We start from the raw sequence: 21,712 nt of genomic DNA, 5'->3' as shown, positions 1-21,712 counted from the left end.
AGGACAGCTTGGGTCACCATGAGTCACGAGAGGCCTGGTGGCTTCTACATAAACAAATTGATCCGTACCGTAAAACTTCAGTTAGCCTAGTCCCAGTTAGACCCCTGTTCCTTTTACTGGCCTGGTGTGGCTACATCACAAATAAACACAGTTCTTAATTAGAAGCCTGGTCTGGTTTTCATGAAACCTCTTAAAGCCCACCAGGTCGCCTGCTTGAACTACTTCTAAGGTGCTTAGATCACACATACTGATATAACTGTTTAAGCTTTTGTCAGCATGCTATTGTTATATCGTCTACATTCTCCATAATTCAATCATTTAGTTCATTTCATTTGAATGGCCTAAAAAATCTGTTTGTTCTCAAAATTAGCTAATAAGTGATCCTTACAAGCACATGCAAGTAGATTTGTAACATCATGCTACTTGAACAAATTCTAAGCAACAGTACTGGTCAGTTGTTGCTGGAGTGTCTGTAAATGTGTCTGTTACAGGTCTGTATCAACTAGAGGTCATTTGAATTGGTGGGGAGTTAAACAAGGGAGAAAGAAAACACTTTCTGAAAAATACTGAGAACCTGAAGATATGACTAACCCTTTCAATCATAACGTAATAAAAATAATAATCGCTCACAGAATTGACAGAATGAGAGCTGACTTTAAGATTACTTTGGTAAAATGGTTTGTAACAATGAATTGGTTGAAACATGGAATGAAGGATTTTTATTTTGAAGGTGTGTAGAGTCATGAAAAATAAAAATAAAAACAGGCCCTTTAAGGAGAAAGGAAAGCTCTGCGTTTACAGTATTCAAATTCAAAGGCAACAGCAAACTGTATATATCACAATTGATATTAAAGAGATTTAAAGGTCATGTGCGACATTGAAAAAAATTAAATGTGCACTACAAATGGGAAGAGAGACATTCATACTCTATGTGGTATATTATTCCTAAAGGGCAGCCACTCTCAAATTCCCTCCAGCATTCAGCTCACTCAGGTCTCAAATAACAAACCAACTGTGTGACTCTGCCATCCTATAAAGTGTCCTGTAGGCTGAAACAATAGCTGTCAGTGTCAAGACAAACTATAACACAGACGTGCCCTTCAGACTGAGTTTAGATAACTAGACATTTATTGCAAACCAAAATTGCATTTTGTACATACAGACAGGGATGGGCAGTATTTATGACATGTATTTTAAAATACGTAGCTTATTTCAAATACAAAATGGGATTTTGTATTTTGTATTTGATAGGGTTGATGAAAATGGCTTCATAGTTTGTACGTATACCTTTGTATTTTGTAGTTTAAAAATACTGTAAAATACTTTGCGTGAATTAATGGCATCATAAAAATGGGCCTCTGATGGTGCCTACTCAGTAATTTGGCCAGACTTATTGAGATCAGAACAGAAAATTGATCCAGACCTGAAAAAGAAGCTCAGGAAAAGTGTAGTTGTGCAGCTTTCCATCGATTTTTGGCAGAAATTGCCACATCTCTTAACAGTTCCTGTTAAGTTGTGGTGTTCATTGCAGTAGGCTAAATTGTTTACCAACTAGCTTGCAACTTTTAGCCTACTTTAAGTTTTCACTGGTTGTGCACGAAAAAAAAAGTGTTTCAGAGTTGTTGTACATCATACTTTATAATGCCAAGAGATGGTTTAACTTGTTAAATGGACACATGTGTGCCTTATTGTCATTTAAAACGTTTTGCTGCCACACCATTAAACAGCAGGTTGTCGACCCTTTCATCACTCGTGTTTGTTGTAGCTCACAACGTCTCATCAAGTCTAAGGGTGGAGTGGTGTTTCTTTTGTGAGAATTGTTCCCAAAAATTATGCTATTGAACAAGATTGTGTGGGTACTATATTTTTTTAAATGCTGGTCAGAACGAGATTGGAGGCAGAGATAGGAGCATGAAGAGGCAGTAGCCAATGAGAGAGACATGGGAAAGGCAGACAAAAAAGAATAGAGGTAAGGGAATCACGCTGGTGCTACGCTGAACTCCTAAAACATTCACAATCATTTGTAGCACAGTTATTGAAAAACATAACTGATCTCTCACAGCTACCTACGAGTCTTACATGCAGTTATATTACATCAATTGTATCGATTCCTCAAAAGCTTCTCAAAATGAGATACTATCCTAATCTAAGGATACAATTATGAGTCATTAGCAAACTGTTAAACTTCAGCTAAAAGCAGCATGCTGACTGCTCAAAATCAGCATGCTAGCATTGTCAGTTTTATGTGCTGTCTACTTAACTACACTACAAATTATGTTGAATCCTCACTTGTTAGCAGAATCAAATTTAGTCTACCTTTACTTCAATCAGTCAATCAATCAATCAAGTTTTATATAAAGTGCAAAATCACCAAAAGACATGGTCCCAATACACAAAATGCAATGAAATAAAATAAAATACAATACAATACTTCACCTGATACAATCAAATTGAAGCCCATTTCCACATGACAGTGAAATTAAATGTATTACGTAGACTTACTGCTGTTTTCTATTCTTCGTTGTTATTCATAATCTCATGTATGAATGCAATGATAGTTTGTTTCTTTGTCTATCCGCACATACACTATATCTAACAAGTAAATGAAATTAGTCACGTTTCTGTGGCGTTGTAGATCTGACAGCCCTCCTCTTATGTTCGGTTTCAACTTTAATAAATACAGTCTCACTGTTTGTGTGACTTTCCCACTTTGGTTTGAGAAATTATGTTTTCAAAAGTAATACTAAAGAAATCTGTCAGAGGGTGTGAAATGTAAAAGATCCTCACAAGTTACGTTTCACTAAAATATGCCAAACTTCAGCTGAACTAAACTTGTTAATTAATAAATGCATTGTTTAAAGTAGATATAAGCTATGAAAATAAGTTTTTGTCAGCATGCAAATTAAAGTCTTCTTTTGTCATGTTACAACATTTAAAGACTGTTGTAGCCAGGAAAAACATTAGTGCTCTTTTAGTATCACAGATAGGATTTAAAGTTAGCCTGATCTGGTGCTCTCACACAGTGAGACAGAGGCCTCTCCTTCACCCCAGCTCATTGCTACTGCAGCGATTATCCCGTAGAGTTCAGCCCAGAGATCTCCTGTCATCATTTTAATAAAGGCCTGGGCAGCAAAGTGATGGACGCATGTTATCTCCATCATGATGATCTCAGCATGGTGGTCATAACCTTGATGCATAGAAAACAAGGTCATACATGCACACAACCATGTCATACAGACAGTACACTGTTAGACCCACAAAGCAATAACAGTGCTATAGCAACACCCCTCTTCCTATTTGGTATGGAAAAAGACATGAAGCCATTAATCTGCAAATTAAATACCAGCAAAATAGCTTTTTTCACCAATTCTGAACACAAAAGGTATGCAGATTTCAATCATTGTGACAGTGGCAGTGATGGAAACCACACACACACACACACAGCAAAAGAAATAACACGCAACCATTTGTTTGAATTCAGGGAGTTTTCTGATGCTCTTATCAGGGACAATTAACTGAAAGGGATGTTGCCACAAATTGCCATTTTATTAATTAGGAATGCAAGAAGCCTACATTACAAGCAATCTTTCAATAACAAAGTAGCTACAGGGGACAGCATAATAACAAGGACTGGAAATTATTTTTCAGAGGCTGAGGAAAATTAAAAGATAATAATAATAATGCAGAGAATAATGGATGATTTTTAGCCACACTAGTGGAATGGCCCCAGGGATGGTAATCTTGGTCGGTGGGCTGGTCCACCACTTTGGTCCAGACTGAAATAAACTCAAACAAAAATATCTAAACAATTATTAAATGGACTGCTGTGAAATTTTGTACAGACATTCATGGTCCCTAGAAGATGAATCCTACTGACTTTGGAGATCACTTAACTTTGCCCATAGCGCCATCATCAGGTCAAGTTTGTTTTCTTCTATTCTTCGCTGTGTGATCAAGTACTTGTAAAACTAATGGCATTGTTCACATCAGCCTCATTTTTGTGTTTAGTTAGCAAATGCGAGCAGGATAATGAGTAAATTCTATTATATTTGCTAAACGTAAGCTGACATCAGCATGGCTGCAGATTCTTATTTTTGTTTGTGTGAAACAAAACAATGGCTGTTGTGAAATCATAACTGAGATAAGAAGGACATTCTTTCATTTTTGGAGGCAGAAACGTCTGAAATAGGTTAAACAGACAGAGAACAGATGCACTAAGCTCTTGGTAGCTGTATACTTGTATGTCCCGGGACAGCAGAGTTGTCTTTCTAAATATGTGAGCCAGTTTACTTACAGTAACTGCAGGATTCAAGGAGTTTGTTTCACATTTTTTTCCCCCTGCATTTAAAGGATTTAGTCATTTTACCAGCAGGTTGAAATATAATCCCATCAGCAGAAAGCAAGATGAGTATAATATTTTGAGGTTTTCTCTTAAGGACACTCACGCCGCACAAGATGAAAATAAACCCATTATATAACCGATGCGTCAATTAGAAGTCACTGTTTCTAGATGGTCTATTTTTGAATGAAGTTCTTATTCGTTGTGTGTGTGGTCAGACAGATTTGTCTGTGAAGTTAGCATGGCTGATAGGCTGCCTTTAAACCCTCTAGGCACATATCCCGCACCCATTTTCTGCATTTACTGTAAATCATTACTCACAAGTCCACTAGCACACTTGTGTGAGCATGTGCACTCTCACAGGCTGTGTGCCATAACTCATTAAGCTTGAAGTCAATACACAATAAATAGTGACATTCAGCATACCTCAGTCCATCACTCATATGATTCAGGCCACGTGGAGGTCAGTGGGGAGAGAGAATGGGAAAATGCAGAGGAAGGATAAGAATCATGTACTTAAAAGAGGGAAATCTTAATATTATTCATGCACATTATCATGTGGTAGATGTAGACATGTATTTCAAGGATATTACCTTGAATACTGTCTTGCTTACTTGATTTAAACGAGCACTCTCTTGTCAAAAGAATCCCTGAGACCATAATAACAATGATAAGAACACATTTTTTTTCTTATCTATGTTGCCAATATGCAGTTCCACAAACATATATGAATGAGTGACTGCAGATAAATATATAATGCCTCTGTGGCGCAATACTGCCCCCTGGTAGTATTTGCAAGCACAAACGTAGACTCAAAGACAAAACACTTTTCAACTCATTTGTTTTATATATTGTATTTATGTTATTTTCATAACAAATAAAATAACAAACCAGATATATTCAAACATAAATATTTTTTTTGCACAATCTTTTCTTTGACATTGCAAATAATATTCTATTTTAATGCATCACACAAACAAAAATATGTAATTATATTTTATATCCAGGTCGTGGATGACCTTTTATACAAATCTTATATACAACTAAAAACCACCTTTAGAAATGCAACTTTCAGTTGTGCAGAAGAGCTGATCATCACAAAATGCTCACAGTGAAGCAGCAGAATGCAGAGGGTTGTGATGATGGTGTGAAATTCAGAATTTTTGGGAAATCTCCATGACAGCGATTGTCGTGCTCTGTCCGAAGATGAAGGCTCCAACTACAATAGTTATGACTCCCCAAACTGTTAAAATCACCCTGTAGAGAAGAGCATCAGTGCATCAAGAGAAAGATCAGTACAGCTTTTAAGCTATTAGGCAACAGTATGAAAGCTCTACAGTAATTAATAATCATTAATCATAAGTTCCTTTATTTAAACATCTACATGCTATAATAAATCAAATCTGCTCTGCCCATAGAGACCTTGCTTTATTTCTTTAAAAACAAGCCATTTCACGTGTACAAAATAAGACGCGTTCTTTCCTTCTTAGGAGGCAATACAATCTGAACTTAATAATGACTTTCCAAGGTACTTAACTAGCATAAAATATACACACGTGGAAGTGAACTCACTATCATGTTTGTATGACGAGCAGCAGGTTTTTATATACTACTTTTATGTACTACTCCCTTCAGAGAACAGCACAAACAGGTTCTAACCAGAATAGAAAGAGAAGTGGGAGGCCCAGGTGCACCACTAAGCAAGAGGACAAGTACATTAGAGTCTCCAGTTTGAGTAATAGATGCCTCACAGGTCCTCAACTGGCAGCTTCATCAAATGCCATATCTGAGACTGGCCAATAAAAGGAAAAGATGAAGATGGGCAAAAGAACACAGACATTGGACAGAAGAAGATTGGAAAAAAGTGTTATGGATAGACAAATCTAAGTCTGAGGTGTTTGGATCACACAGAAGAACATTTGTGAGATGCAGAACAACGCAGAAATCTGTAATGGAGTGGCCAGATCACCAGATCTCAACCCTTTTTGAGCTGTTGTGGGAGCAGCTTGACTGTAAGAAGTGCCCATCAAGCCAATCCAAATTGAGGAAGGTGCTTCAGGAAGCGTGGGGTGAAATTTCTTCAGATTACCTCAACAAATTGATGAATGCCAAAGGTCTGCAAGGCTGTAATTGCTGCAAATGGAGGATTCTTTGACGAAAGCAAAGTTTGAAGGACAAAATTATTATTTCAAATAAAAATTAGTATTTCTAACCTCGTCAATGTCTTGACTATATTTTCTATTCATTTTGAGTTTTCATGGAAAACATGAAATTGTCTGGGTGACCCCAAACTTTTGAACTGTAGTGTATGTATGAATTATAAGTTTGCCCGGAAACAAATTGTTTGTTAAGATGACCTACTGTGAAGCGACTAAAAGACTCTCCAGGTTATAGCAATTGGAAATAAAAATGTTCTGTATTTTTCTTATAATTTGCTCTAATTATTCCTTCCTGGAAGATTTCTTGAAAATTATTAGGAAATACTAAAGAAATGATGGACCTGTAAAATTCTAAGAAATCCTAACTCCGTGCACATATGAGTCTTCTGTAAGATCACACTCACCTGACTCTTTGTGTCACAGATTCAGTTTGCATTATGAACACTAAGCAAAGACCTGCAACACAAACACACGCCACATTGACAGTGTTACCTTACTGAGTGCATGGATCTCAATCAAACTTAAATTGTATCGCAGCTTCCGTACCAGTCAGTCCAATTCATAGTGATTTACATGTGATTGGCAAGCTAATAAGATATAAACCATATATATTATAAATACAAACCATGTATAAGTATAAAGCCATGTCCATCCATTACACATTATTATTTACATATTAAAGTAATGGTTGTTTACATACCAGGAAAAATAAAGATGAAGAAGGCGCTGATTCCTCCAATGACACTAATGACCTCACCCATGTCAGGGACAAACATGGCGATGAGAAGAGTGATGGATATCCAGATCACAGTGAGAACGACTCTGCAGCGACTCTCAAACGAATGAGTGACGATTCCACAGCGACGTCTTTGAATACGCAGCATCAGGTTCAGGATGACAGATCTGTTTTCCATGCACAAAGAGAGAAACCATGTTAGGTGATGAAACATAAACTCGCACAACGCAAAAAAAAGTCAACTCTGGTGCCGCCTACCTCCCCAGAAGAAGAATAATAGGATAGATGGTGATAATTGATATTAGGAAAAGTAGTCTGGAAATGATCATGACTACATCATTTCCTGGATATGACATCAAAATATCTGAGGCAACTGCTCGTCCAAACGTCAGGAATCCATACACACCTGGAGATGGAGAGAGCGGGTGTGATCAGCAGCTTTCAGGTGAGCACATAACGCACTTGGGGCGACGCTTTAGAGGTGAACTCACCAGTCAGAGTGTAGACAAGTAAACAGAAAAACATGGAGAGCACAGAGATGACCACCCAGTGGGAGAGCTTCTGGTTCGCCATGCTGCTGTAGATCGCTATACAGGCTTCATGGCACTGCAAACACACACAGACACGCACGATTACTGAGATTAATAACTGAGGGAGTTAATGTTTTAGTTTTTCCTTCTGTTTCCTACTTAGTTATACAGAGTCATGGCTACTTTTTTGCAGTTTGAGAGAATGTTAAACACCGATTAACTTAACATACCTCAATACATATATATGTGATCCATTTATTGACATCTGCAACTACTGTTCCCAAAATATTAATACTTATTAATCTGCTATGACTGTACATGCTAAAACGAACTGTTTGTTTATGTAAACAGGATTTGGTCAAACCTTTATATGGTCTTGTTTAGTTAATAGTGAAATTAGCATCTTTACAAATACAGAAATTACAACACAAAGTTAAGTTAGGCAAGCCTGCCATCTTTGCAGAAGGTTAAACAGACATTTAGCAATTAAATTAACCTTCTCTAAGGGTGTAAGCTGTTGCATAAAAAGGGTATCCCTCTGCCTAAGTTGTAAAAAGTGTACAATTCCCCAGAAATCTAAATATTGCACTTGTGTACAAGTATTTACTAATGGTGTCTTCAAGTGAGGTTTACTGTGTTCACAGTCCATTTCAACAACCAAACTAATATTAACAACTTGTATTTTCTTATGGCTCAGTGTTAAAAGTTGGGACATGAAGTACACATACATTTTTGTGGGGACGGCGGTCTGTTTTATTTGACATTATTTTATCCCAAATATTTATTTCTGGCAGGAATTGAGCGGTTATATGGTACACATCTTTACAATCAGGCCACCAAGGCATCCCTTATTAGTTTTTTTCTATAATTTTCCTGTTCCTAGCATGAAAATCAAAAGCAGAAAAAACAAATAATAATAATATGCACATTTTGAAATGTGAAGAAAGCTCCAGTTATATTATGGCAGGAATATTGTGATATGAGCAAAGACCTCTGACACCATGGGCATTCAGATGAAAGCTCTTCATACAGTGGAATTAAGATGATTTCCGTATGATCCACACGTTTGTATAGTCGTTAGTGTTGCTTGGTTTGTGACCCTTTTTCTTATTTGGACATTATTAACTCCATATTTAACCACTTGAATGCAGTTCCACATGCCTTCAGCATTTCATACTGACAACTTTTAAAGTTAATACCAGCCTGAAGTTGATCCTACCTGGAATCCAAAGCAGATGGTCGGTACGACACTGAACATTGAAGCCCAAGAACTGATGCTATAAAACACACAGACATTTACTGATGCAAGCATTACAGCAGCTGTACACAATGAGAGGCAAAATATAAATACACACATGTATCCATTAAAAACAGTGTTACTGACCCTTGGCTGTGCTCTGGAGATATGATAACAGCGTGGCTCTCCATCAGGTAATATTTGACGATAACTGCCACACACAGATATGTAGCGGCCAGTGTCCCCAACACACTGATACGAGGAGAAAACAGTTAAATCACATAAAAGCTGGATGTCAATCTGACTACAGATGAGTGTTGCATACCTTGTGTATTTCTGAATGCCGATTTCTTTTGGGATGGACAGGGGTAGGATGATGATGAGGCACATGATGAAGAGGGCAAAACGCTGGTCAGTGTACCAGTGATAAGGCATCTCTCCCTCAGTGGACCCAGTCACCCTATCATATAACGAAATACACACTGGAGAAGAAAAGGTCAAAATCAGCTTTATTTATCTGCTGCAACGTGAAGGCATCAACATACAGGACAAGACTCCCCAAATCATGTAGAGCCATCTAGATTTACAAAAGATTCATTTAGATGTTGTGTCTTGCTAAACAACGTGGTTTATGATTTTTAATGGCTGCATCATACATGCTTCGATGTTTGTGGATGAACATAAAGAATAATGAAAACCGAACATTCAACATGTGAATGTTGAATACGATGCTCTGTGCAGAATTTCTGATCAAATGGGGGGTGGGGGGTGTAAATCCGATCAAATGCACTGTTTAATATTGGAACAGAGCAAAAACATTAAAGGGATTTGAAGGGTTTCAGATGGACAAAACGACAAATGAAAAAAATTAGATAAAAGCATTACTGCAGCAAGTCACATGTTTATCCTGATACTAGCTAGAATGAAAATTAAAGTGCAGATGACTTGTCATCTGAAAGAGATTATTTTTTTTGATATGGGAAATGGCTCCTAAATTGATCACAAACTGAGTGAGTACCTTGATGATATGACAACATTGCAGAAACCTATGCTGAGTGCAAACAGAGAAGTGCTTTACGATGATTAAAAGCTGGTTTTGAATGTCACAATAAGGATGGCGACAGGAGCCTGGTACACTATCATGTCATTGGTTAGCTCAGTTGGTAGAGCTCAGGACTCATACTCTCAGGGGTGGTGATGGTGCAGTGGATAAGACACATGGCTTTAGTGAGATAGACCTGGGTTTGAATCCACTGTGAGCAAGACACTTAACCCCTAGTTGCTCCAGAGGTGTGTGTAATATAACATGTGTCTAACATATTATTATGTCATAAATAATTTATGTCATTGTTCTGCTAACATGCAAGTTCATCATTTAGATTATTCACTCAATAGCGATTTTTGCTTTAGTGAAAATTATTATTTTACGACAGTTGATCATGCCATAAAGGCTGTTTGCTGGCCATTGCATAAACTTTTAGGGAAAATGGTTCTGCGAAGCTTGAATCGAAAGTCTGCAATGAACTGGTTAGAGATGTAATGTTTGGACAAAATGCACCTGTCTTAACAATGTATACAACAAACTTTTAAACAAACCTTTTCTGCAGGGTTCACCGATTTAAATGTAACGACGTTTTAACCACTTAAAGTCAAATTTAATACCTGTTTCACATTCATACCATCCAAAGTGTAAAAATATGATGGAAATCCAGAATGAATAATATGGCACCAGAAATATTTATTGTTATATCACATCCAACACAATAAACTCCTAATGATATAATTAATCAAATGAATGCGACCTGGCACAGCATAAAATGGATGGATAAATTACCCAATTAAAAATAATTAACACTTGCACATTATGAGTTAGTGAGCTTCCACCTGTAGATAACAGAAGTGAGAGTGTTTAGGATGGTGCTGATTGAAACTTCACAATCCAATGCTGAAACAAACCGGGCAGGCAAGAGAAACTGATTAAGACTTTTGTAAATTTAATTTAATTTACAGTTGCTGTGGAACTATATGATGGAATATGATAAAACTGAGATAAAATACAAAACAGTTCTGCTTCACACTGATAAATAACTTTATTCTGCTTTTATCCACTATGTTTTGAGAGAGAGAAATGCAACACAGTGGAATCTGAACCGGCATCTTAACCCCTGGTCACATAGCTGTTACTAACACTGTTGTTGATAATAGTCAATTACAGCTATGTGATTATCTGTCAAATAATATGCGTTAGTCACACAAGAAGAGTTTGATCTTTACACTGATACTAATACTTTCTTCACGAAAGAGAGAGAAATGGGTTGGTGGGAGCCTATAAACTACAGCCAAAGTGATCCGCTGTCAGGGAGCACCTACATCATGACAATAACATTGTTAAGTGCTTACATTTCTCCAGCTGGTCCTGCACCACCACCAGGAAGGCGACACATATCATGAAGAGGTTGAAGCAGAAACAGACTTCACAGAGTTGACCCACAGCTCGTCCGCACACCTCGCTCACCACGTCCTGATAGGTCATCTGTCTGCTGACTGATGAGGCGTAGCCGAGGATGATCAAACCACTGATGAGGAAAACCAGCGAAACCTGCAGGGACGCCAAGTGAGGAACTTAACTTAATTTCCACACTGTGGACGGATGGTTAGACAATGGGCCCCCAGGTACAGGCACCCCCATCCGCTCACTCCCCATGACCAGAAACGTATAACTTGCAGTCAACCATGACTCTATTAATCTGATACTGGTTGAAAACCGCACCTAATGTCAGGACTTGGTTCACACTGGAGATGAAAAGGGCAACAACTAACCATTTTTTCCATAATCTAATCTGAGGATTATTTTCTAGATTAATCATTTAAGACATTTGTCCTAATTTGTCAGATAGTTTCTAAGAAATCACAATATTCCAAAGCTCAAATTGCCATGTTCAAATCACTTGTTTTGTCCAACCAGCAGTCCAAAACCCAAAGACATTAAGTTTGATTACAAAGAAGTCCAAGCAGACAGGCACATATTAACATCTGTACAGCTGGAACCAGGAAAGGCTTGAACATGGCAGAACAATCAACTAAATGATTAATCAACTAGCTGTTTCTGCTTCGTTCTAAAGCTTCCTGCCAAAGCAGATCAACAAAGGAAACCTGTGTTGCAACTTATATTTTCTTCTATGTAGACTGACAACATGTATGAATTGTGTAGCTGTATTATAGGGAGACTAAACAAAAAATAAATTAGACTTGGAACTAAAGATTGGGATCAAGAGCAAAAAAAATGGGACTAAGATACTGTGGTACACAAAGCAAGCCATCATTTCTTAGGAGCCCACTGACCTCTTGGGCCCCTGGGCCTATTCTTTGAAAGCCTGGAAATCCATCCATGAGACACAGACACACACACATTTTTTTCGGTGGCAGTCTGAAGATGCAGTGCAATAAAAGTTCAGGTCCTCACCTAAACTGGAAGCTTCATTAGAGCTCACCTGTGAAAGAGATGTGCCTCTTTCACACCAGGGAGTGATAGAGGGGTGGTGAGTCTATACATATTCAGTCTACAGGCTAAAAGCCAAAGCTGACCCCCTACCCCACACCCCCCCTGCACACACACACACACACACACACACACACACACACACACACACACACAAAAAAAAAAGCCTCTGGAAATTTAAAGATACAGGTAAAGATAAAGTTCCTGATTATTCCATCAAAGCAGTCAGAATAGACTGATGCAGGGTCTTTATGTGCACAACTATATTTTTTTCTAAACAATGCACCAACAACAGCAGTTCGGAAGCGACGCTGAGCAGGTGTCTGATCTTTTCCTCACCAGCTCCACACTGATGGCGGTGTTCACTCCCCCCGCCTTCTGGAAGGCCCAGGGGAAGTTCAGCAGTCCGGCCCCGAGCGCAGATTTCAGCATAATGAACACCGCGCCGAACGAGCCGAGCCTCGGCGGGTCCGCATGAGACGCAGACCGGGCCAGCAGGCTGATGCTCTCCCGGGCCAGTTCCTCCATGATCCCGAACCAGCTCCGAGACCCACAGCACTGGGATGAGAGGCTTTTAACGGAGACGTCTCTGGAAAGATGTTCAAATATAACTAATTTTGCCAAAGTAGCCCAGACGTAACTTGCTTCATTCTTCTGAGTAAACCCGGTGAATGGTGGCCTAGGCCTACACAATGCACATATATAGCCCACGCGCACTCACGACTCATGTGGTCTAATTGCACATTTTGATTATTAAACATTTCACTCTGAGGTGACAAATGTGTCACTAAAGTGAGTATGTTTTCTTCTGTGTGTGTTCTCTCTCTCTCTCTTTCTCTCTTTATGTTTGTCCCTCTCAGTTAGTAGGCCTAGTAAAGCCTAGTTCTGCTCAAGCCCTAAGATGGAACACAAACAAGAGATGGGCAGTATTTCTAGTAAATATAGCTTATTTAAAATACTTAATTAAGATACTATTGAGTATTTTATCAGGTATGTAGGCTATTACTGGGCATTATAAAATAATTTAAGAGTTCGTATTTGTGTTGCCTATTTGAAGAAGTTAGATTATATAATAATATGTCAAGTTATTCTCAAATAAGACACATATACCCAACTTTAAATTGTAGAAAAAGCCCAACAATGGAGCTGGAGCCAATCCCAGCTGACATCGGGCGAAAGGAGGGGTACAACCTGGACAGGTAGCCAATCCATAGCAGGGCCACACACATAGACAAACAACCACTCACACCTAAGGACAATTTTAGGGTCACCTAGTCCATGTCTTTGGACGGTGGGAACCCACGCAGACACGGGGAGAATACAAACTCCACACAGAAAGGCCGGGCCAACCGGGGTTTGAACCCGCGACCTTCTTGCTGTGAGGTGACAGTGCTAATCCCTGCACTTTTATGCCTTTTTAACAAGATACTTTTTAATGTACACAGAAGTGGACCTCCCCTAAATAAGCAATCAATGAAGATTTAGATTAGATTTGCAACTGAGTCCTCAGTTTTGTTCAGACTATTGCATGTCTCCTCCTTCTCCCAATGTTTCCTGTCTGTCTCTACTTTCAACTATGAAATAAATGCAAAAATGAGACAAAAATCTTGTCTTTGAAAAGAAAGATAAGAAAATAAATCAGCTTATGGCATTAATCATGTCAGTTTAAATGTTGTGATTTGTTGTCAATTTTCCAAATAGATCTTCAATTAAATTATCACTAACCATAAACCATAAACCATACTAGGCTCTACATTGACATTTAATTTATTTCCGGTGTGTTGTCAGTGATATAATGCACACTACCTTTACAGTATGTCTTCTATTTCTTATAACTTTCCTACATGTATGTGAATGCAGAATTGCTGTGTGACGTTTAAACTGGTCGCTATACTCCTGAGCATATTAAAGATATGACACAGGTCATCAGTCATTTTTCACTTCACAGATCATGTGTTGACACAAGGATCATCTGTGTAATACTAAGCCTCAACAATGTTTGTGAGTATCAAAACTTCAACAGCTAGCATTGCCTTCTGTGGTTAGTTAAGATAATGTTATTAATATAGCCTAAAATGACATAAACATCAATATAGTTTATAACAACCGCAGAAACCGCAAAACACCTTTAATGGAGAATTAGTAGACTGACAGCTGGCAGATGAACAGCTATAGTCACCAGAGGGATTGGATAACACCAATTTTTACTTTTCATATTTATTTGTTATTTCATTTTTTATTTCATGTATTTAAAGAATAATGTACTGTGCAGAACAGCTAACAGAAAAAACTAATACACATGGACTTCATAATCCCAGCCATGTTTTATGCTACACACCATCTGCTATAGAGCAGACAGCATTGGTCAAAATCCTGTGAATGTTGTTTTACATCTCACTGTCTTTCAGCTGGCAGGATGAATCTTTCTTTGTCTTTATCTTAAACATTTCAACGTCTAGGCTCAGAATGTGAGGGGCACCTTAAAATGATTTCATGGTGATGTTACAGATTTTTTCAAGTGTAATGCAGGACAAAGAGAGATTAGAGTGAGCAGGCACGCCAAGGTGTTCTGGGGACAGAGTTCAAAGACTTAGGTTATCCTCCAGGCATGCTGTGCTGTTTTCAGAAATATGTCAGGAGTTCATTTAAAGAAGTAAAGAAAAAGGACGGATCAATTTCTCCTGCAGAGTAAGAACAGGATGATGATAATCATTAAATGTTATTACAAAAGGATGTTGAAGCAATGGATGGTCAAAAGGAAGATTTAAAGAACATAAGACTGGACAGGAAGTGAATCAAGAGCAACACAGGGCAGTTTTTTAATTAAATCTACAAGTAGCTTTGTTGGCGGAACAAAAACATAATGTAGAAAAACAACAATATTAATAATTTCCTTTAATTTATTAAATAATTATTTAGCCCAATAGTCTGACTAAAATACAACGATTTAGAGAATATATCTTCATTAGTTACAGTGTCTTTAATTATCTTATTATTTTTAGAAAAGGCAAAACAACTGTAAAAGGTGAGGGACGTTTACAGTCATACACAGACACACCGCCTTTTAGATTCCCTCTCAAACTACAGTAAAAACTTCAAATGTGCTCATATTTCATGTTTAAAAATCTATCCTTGTCAATATAATCATAAAAGCTCTTAATGAAGCTCAGTCACATGGCAACAGATCTGAATTCCCTCTCCGTCGGTGGTGACCTGCCATGTTTTGTGCAGACTGTCCGCAGTATTGAAAAATCAGTCATCGTGGCCAAACCAGGGTTATAATCTGCCTTTTAAACATGTAGTCTATTTAGCAAAAAGTAGACAAAGCAAAAGAATTGGATGTAGAAGCCTGAAGCCGGGAAGTGTACGAAACAGCACTATTCAAATCAGCTATTAAGTCTGTGAACTTTGGGTCACAGAGGCTGCATGGTGGTGACCTAACATTTAATCGACACAAGAATCTTTAAGTAGAAGCAGAATGTAAAGCAGGATGTCCACCTGAGGGTCCTAGTAACCGCTGCATTCACTTCTTAAATTCAGGGTGCTGCGGCTGCGAAGTTATCACCTCTGACCTTTATCTGTCACTCCTGCTCACATCACGTCACATCACGTCACATCACAGTGCACAGCCAATCACCATTTACTTCATTACAGTATTTACCCTCCACCTGAGGGCACCAAGACTGTTCAAGGGTTTCGAGGTGCAACCTGCTACACTGTGGATGAATAAAGACAGATGAGATTAATCTACTCATGATTCTGCTGTTATGAAACAGTTTAAGAGTATTAAGATCACACACACACACATCACAAAATCCCGTGGCTTTAGGAAAAGTAACAATTTAAGGAGAATAACTGCATTGTGTATGTCAGCATTCCTTTAATTTCAGTTCTTGTTGGGATATGAAGGTTAAAAATCAGAGCGAAACAAAGAGGCATGTACCACTCTATACTGCAGTGAAAGAACTGAATAATGCAAATAACCAAAAACGAAATCAGAAAATAATACAGTAAATACATCGGTAACATGAAAACCAGTGAATAACATGCAGTGTGTGGTTGTATAACAGAGCTCGCTCAGTTTCAACGAAAAGTTATACAACATTAAACATTAAACAACATTACAGCAACCTGGGAAACTTTCCACTTTGCACTCTACTTTTTAGTACTTAATTATGCGGATAATTTTGTACTTTACTTTGTGTTTTTATGAGATATGTGTGCTGTGCTGTGTGTCCTTTTTAAATGCCCCACAGGGGATGCATAATGTTAAATTAAAGTAATTGAAGTGAAACATTTCTGTAAGTTCATAATAGAATTTAAAAAAGGACCGGAAAACCACTAAACAGGGTCACATGACATGACACGTGATGGCATTTAGCAGCATCATGCACACGCTGAAAACAGAAATCTAATTTTCTGACGTTAAACTAATCGAACAGGGTGATGAATTAAACTTACTGCATAAAAATACTGTTTTGCACCCTGTAATAGTGCTCTCCTCTGGCTCACGCCTGATTGGATAACAGGCAGATCTGAACACCTGGCATTAAAACGTCCTTTAAAGACTTTTTTGTACTAAAAATTATGTGGTGTCACTGGTGTACTGCAGTAGTGATACAAAATAAAGCGTTTACAACAAATATTAGCTTATAACTGAGATTCTGTCTTTCAGCTAAGTGGAGGGTCTTTTCATCTCTCCCTACATTAACTGTTTGTCACTCCAGACTATATAAGTATGACCCAGCAGTATTACATGATGTGAATTTAATCACAAATCACTTATCTTGAGTGACATCAGCTACCAGTATGCTTGATCTATATTTGTCAGAATATTAGTCAGAATGAAAGCACCTTCTTTCTTTGTGAAAGGCATGTCATTGATATAATGCCTACATAGATACACCAGCTTGTTCATGTGAGAAACTCTGAATCAAATTTTTCATTTTGTTATTGAAATCCTTATTTTAGGAATCATGTAGTCATAATGAGCTTGTGAAGTGTGGCTACCCTCATGTGTTTGGATCATAAGGGGAGCAGGGCTCTGATGACCAGCTGTCATTGCTCTGATTAAAAGACTTAGATGGGTTAACTAACTCCTGAGCAGAAGTAGTAGAGTGCTGCATACAGGGACAAACAGTGTGGTTAGGGTGGGGCTGTGTTTGCATGTTTGCCCTTTCAGCGTTTCCTGGTTGGTCTGGTCGGAGGTAGGAGGGCTCTGGGGTGCAGGCATAGTGCTGGGTGGGAGGGTGGTTTGGCTGGCACACATGTCATAGAGGTTTCCAGAAAATTGCGTCTTCCTGGACTCTTGTCTTAGAGACTCCCAGACAGCTGCTGCTTCTCCAGGACAGCCAGTAAGAGCTGAGTTGGCACAAACGTGGAACGCATTCCAGGACCTTCAAGGAAACAGGACACGAAGAGATGTCGGTGTTGAGTGTATAAATTTCATGACTGCAATACATCATTCACCAAGAAAGAAAGCTACAATAACACAATGATGAGATAGCACACGTTATGGTTAACTGAGCAGCTGTTGAAGAGTAAATAACGTTCCTGAAAATCTTTGCTGACCACCAGTGGTTTAACCCTTTACATTGCTGCAGTGATGTACAGGTGTACTGAAGGACCCCGTGACGTCACTGTTGGTGGTTACAGGTGCAACGGAGCACCATTTACCCCACGTCCAACAGAAACAGACTTGAGAAAGGACATTGAAACAAGGCTTTTCAGCCTGGTGGTAAATGTCTCTTTAAAGTAAAAATTCTTAACTTTAGCCCTCATTTATTTGACAACACCTGTGGTTACTGTGGATAACGGTAAGTAAGTTTTAACCAAACAGGTACATTAGACATGTTGCAGCTACTCTGGCAAAAATGCAACAACAGTGTTGTTCACTGTATCATGTTTTTTTTTAAAGAAGAGCCTGTTGCATCTGGAAATGACACTGATGAGACAGAAGAGTCTAAACCAAGACAATAAAGTTGTGGGCCATAAACCCAAAACAGTTAAAAGATTCTGTGCATCTGATGGACTGCAGAGTCGGGTGATAATTCAAGGTGGGATCATCATACAAGCAAAGATTACATATATTGTATAATACAAATAGACTATAAGAGGAAACAGCCATGCTAGCACCTCTGTGAGGCTGTACCTGGTGCTTTGAGCTAAATGCTAACTTCAGTATGCTAGTAGGCTCACAATGACGATGCTAACATGCTGATATTTAACGTGTTAATTTTTAGCGTAATTGTTGAGATAGTTCACCAAAAGCCAAGAAAAGGTCAACCCTTTTGGTGGCACTAGAGGAAAGGTCAGGGGGTCTCTTCAGTGAGTATAATTAATCCTTTGGGAACCATGAATGTCAAAATTTCATGGAAATCGATCCAAATATTTCAGTCTGGACCAAAGTGGTATCCCAGGAATATTATGACTACTCATATTGGCGATGGAACAGTGGTTAAGACACATAACTTTGGTTTGAGTCCCATTGTGCCACATCCACCAATGTGTCCCTGAGCAAAACACTTAACCCCTCGTTGCTCCAGAGGCGTGCGACCTTGCGTGCAATTGTACGTGGCTTTGGATAAAAGTGTCAGCTAAATAAGTAAATGCAAGTCATTAGAGCAGGATTATAACTTTAACAAGTTGACACAAGTTGTTTCAAGACAGACAAAGGTGTTACTGGATGGTTACCACAATGACAGGCCAACGCACACACCTGCAGATTGCATCAATGTCCTGCGTGCTCTGGTCTTTTTGTGTTTCCACCAAACTGTCTCCAAGTGTGAGTAAACACTGAGCAAAACTCTTGTAGATGGAACCACATGAAAGAGGAAGTGCTGCTCCAAAACACACAGGGACCAAACCTAGTGGAGAGAAGGAGACAAGAGAAAAGTAGATTTATCAAAACTGGTGTGAATAAATGAATGTGTATATGGGGACATTGGGGATGATAAAAAAAAAACAATCACCAGATTCTTCTGCTTGGGGCAATCATCTTGTGGAGTAAGACACAATGTTTATATGTTTATAGAGACATGATCCATCTGGTGCTTAGATGGATCAAACAAATTCAAAAATATGTTGTATTCCATTCATCTGGAGGGATTATACATCCTCAGAGCCAAATTCAATGTCAGACTACAAAACCATGTGTGAGCTGTCTGAGTGCATTGATCAGCTCATACGTAAAACATCCCTCTGAGATTAGTTTGAAAAGGTGTGATACAAGGTTTGACTGGAATATCTGAACACTGATTTGGAACAGAGGACTTCTGGTGAAAGTAAATTTGTACATTAACTCGATCGGTACATGAGGGAGCAGAGGTGTGTCTGAGTCATCTGTTGTCAGTTCTCTCTCCTAAAGGTGTTGGATGGGGTGGAGGTCAGGTCAAGTTCTTCCACACCAAACACCATTTCTTTATGAATCTTTAGCCTTCCCCGAACTATTGGCAGAAGTCAGACATTTATTGGCTTATTAGCTATCATTACTGTGTATGGATCTTTAATCTGACTTTCTTTTGTCTTTTGATTCAGCACCTGTAAACTTTGCTTGTATGTGCTCGCTATACACTCTCGTCTCTTTGCCTTCCAAAAAAACTGTTGCCACAACGTTGGAAGCACACTATTTTCAAATATATCACTGTATGTTGTAGCATTAATTTTCCCCTTTTTTCCCACTGTAACTAAAGAGCCAAGTCTAAAATATGAAAAACAGCCCCAGACCTAAAGTGGACAGTGTGTCCACAAACATAGTTTATAAACCAGAGGCCGACCAACCACAAGTAGCACTGAGGAGTCCAAAAATCATCTGCTCACTTTAACAAATATGCATTACTGTAATCACTTTAAAATTCCCCTTCTTTATATTTGATTTAATATATCAAACTACTGTAGTTATTTCTTACTTTTAGAGGTGATTTTTCAAATTATTTTTTAGTTTTACATGTAAGTACAGTAATTGACATTGTTATAAATCTCACAAGTGTTCTATTGATGAAAAGTGTTCCATGTGCACAAGTAATCTTACTGGAAATACTGAAAAAAACGATAGTAGAATACACACTCAAGTACATAAGGTTCTACACGAAATGCATGTACATGCTCACACAAACACAGGAGGGGACAGAGACAATGAGAACATGAGGGGAGAGTTAGCATTTCATTAAGGTAAGTGCATTTGTAAAACCTTCCTCTCCTCAATTTCAGAACAAGCTAAATGGAATATCCCTTCCAGCCATCTTAACTTTGGGCTTTTTCTGATAAACCTGCTGAAATGATCCACCTGAGGTTCTACCTGAGTCCAGTTTGGAGAAAATACGTGCAGAAACAGACACATCACCAATAATAATAATAATAATAATAACCAATGAGACAGGCAAGAGCAAGCTCGGCACTTACAACTGTTGTTGTCTCAGACAACAATTAAACATCCTTACTGAGGCAGAGAGCGATGGGTAGCAGCATCCCTGTCGTGCTGGGTTGGGACTTCATTGTTTGCTCCACAAGTCCCGTGGATCTGAGTCCCACCTCTGAACCAGAGGCTCTGGTGTGAAGCTCCCACTGACTGTAAATCCAAAGAGTGTAAAGTTGCTGTTTCACAATTTGATGTGCGCTGACATCCGTTGGGAATTCATCAGATTGAAAAAGTCCAGCAATTCATAGAGACACAACCCGGCTGGATTAACAGTGAAAGGGGCCGATGCATCGCAGAGAGTAAGAGGATGTGAGGTGTGTGTGTGTGCGTGTGTGCGTGTCCACTAGGGAGGGGCACAAGGCGAGAGCAATAGAGGGCTTGGAAGCAGCAGACCAATGACAGAAACGCAACACAGCACACTGGATTAGAGTGTTCTCATTTCCGGTCTTTAGTATCTAGAACATTTATTTGAAATACAGATAAATTATATGTAGCATAATGGTGATAAACACGCTCAGGCACAATCTCTGCCTTCTTCATACACATGCACTGGCTACAAGCACATAGTATAACAGCTGAATAATGAGTTTGTCACAAATGGTAGTAGGCTAGAAGGGAACATGATCCGAAGTGTCGGGATTATTTATTTTTTTCATGTGGACAGCTGGGTGACATCCCAGAGAGGATAAGAGAATCCAGCTCACCTGGGAGTCCAACAAAAATGCAGAGGGCCCTCTGAGAATAAATGCAACCCACATGAGAACCATCTACACAGCTATGTGGGTCACGAGGGGTT

General features: G+C 38.7%; 2 protein-coding genes across 2 annotated transcripts; both read right to left on the bottom strand.

The window, feature by feature from the left end:
* Nucleotides 1–5,328: 5,328 nt before the first annotated feature.
* slc38a8b (solute carrier family 38 member 8b) lies at nt 5,329–13,249 on the bottom strand. The gene is made up of 10 exons (XM_038702085.1): nt 12,840–13,249; nt 11,402–11,600; nt 9,327–9,483; nt 9,149–9,253; nt 8,984–9,035; nt 7,726–7,840; nt 7,493–7,640; nt 7,199–7,401; nt 6,903–6,954; nt 5,329–5,596 (listed from the first exon to the last, which is right to left on the bottom strand). The coding sequence occupies exons 1-10, from the start codon at nt 13,026–13,028 to the stop codon at nt 5,494–5,496; spliced, it is 1,323 nt and encodes a 440-aa protein (XP_038558013.1). The 5' UTR covers nt 13,029–13,249; the 3' UTR covers nt 5,329–5,493.
* A 4,255-nt stretch (nt 13,250–17,504) lies between these two features.
* LOC119889850 (neuritin-like protein) lies at nt 17,505–20,993 on the bottom strand. The gene is made up of 3 exons (XM_038700743.1): nt 20,939–20,993; nt 19,219–19,366; nt 17,505–17,896 (listed from the first exon to the last, which is right to left on the bottom strand). The coding sequence occupies exons 1-3, from the start codon at nt 20,991–20,993 to the stop codon at nt 17,593–17,595; spliced, it is 507 nt and encodes a 168-aa protein (XP_038556671.1). The 3' UTR covers nt 17,505–17,592.
* Nucleotides 20,994–21,712: the final 719 nt, after the last annotated feature.

This window comes from Micropterus salmoides, unplaced genomic scaffold, assembly GCF_014851395.1.
Source record: "Micropterus salmoides isolate LMB-PRFRI ecotype aquatic unplaced genomic scaffold, ASM1485139v1 Ms_hic_scaffold_6, whole genome shotgun sequence".
In the NCBI taxonomy this organism is placed as follows: Eukaryota; Metazoa; Chordata; class Actinopteri; order Centrarchiformes; family Centrarchidae; genus Micropterus; species Micropterus salmoides.
This window is presented reverse-complemented; position numbering and strand designations above follow the sequence as displayed.

Coding starts and splice junctions, on each gene's coding strand:
- slc38a8b (XM_038702085.1), bottom strand. CDS start 13,028: ATGGAGGAACTGGCCCGGGAGAGCATCAGCCTGCTGGCCCGGTCTGCG. Junction 11,601..12,839: donor CCGCCATCAGTGTGGAGCTG/GTGAGGAAAAGA, acceptor GCGTCCCTGCAG/GTTTCGCTGGTTTTCCTCAT. Junction 6,955..7,198: donor CTTCATCTTTATTTTTCCTG/GTATGTAAACAA, acceptor TTTGTGTTGCAG/GTCTTTGCTTAGTGTTCATA.
- LOC119889850 (XM_038700743.1), bottom strand. CDS start 20,993: ATGAAGTCCCAACCCAGCACGACAGGGATGCTGCTACCCATCGCTCTC. Junction 19,367..20,938: donor ACCCATCGCTCTCTGCCTCA/GTAAGGATGTTT, acceptor TCTCTCCACTAG/GTTTGGTCCCTGTGTGTTTT. Junction 17,897..19,218: donor GACATTGATGCAATCTGCAG/GTGTGTGCGTTG, acceptor GTTTCCTTGAAG/GTCCTGGAATGCGTTCCACG.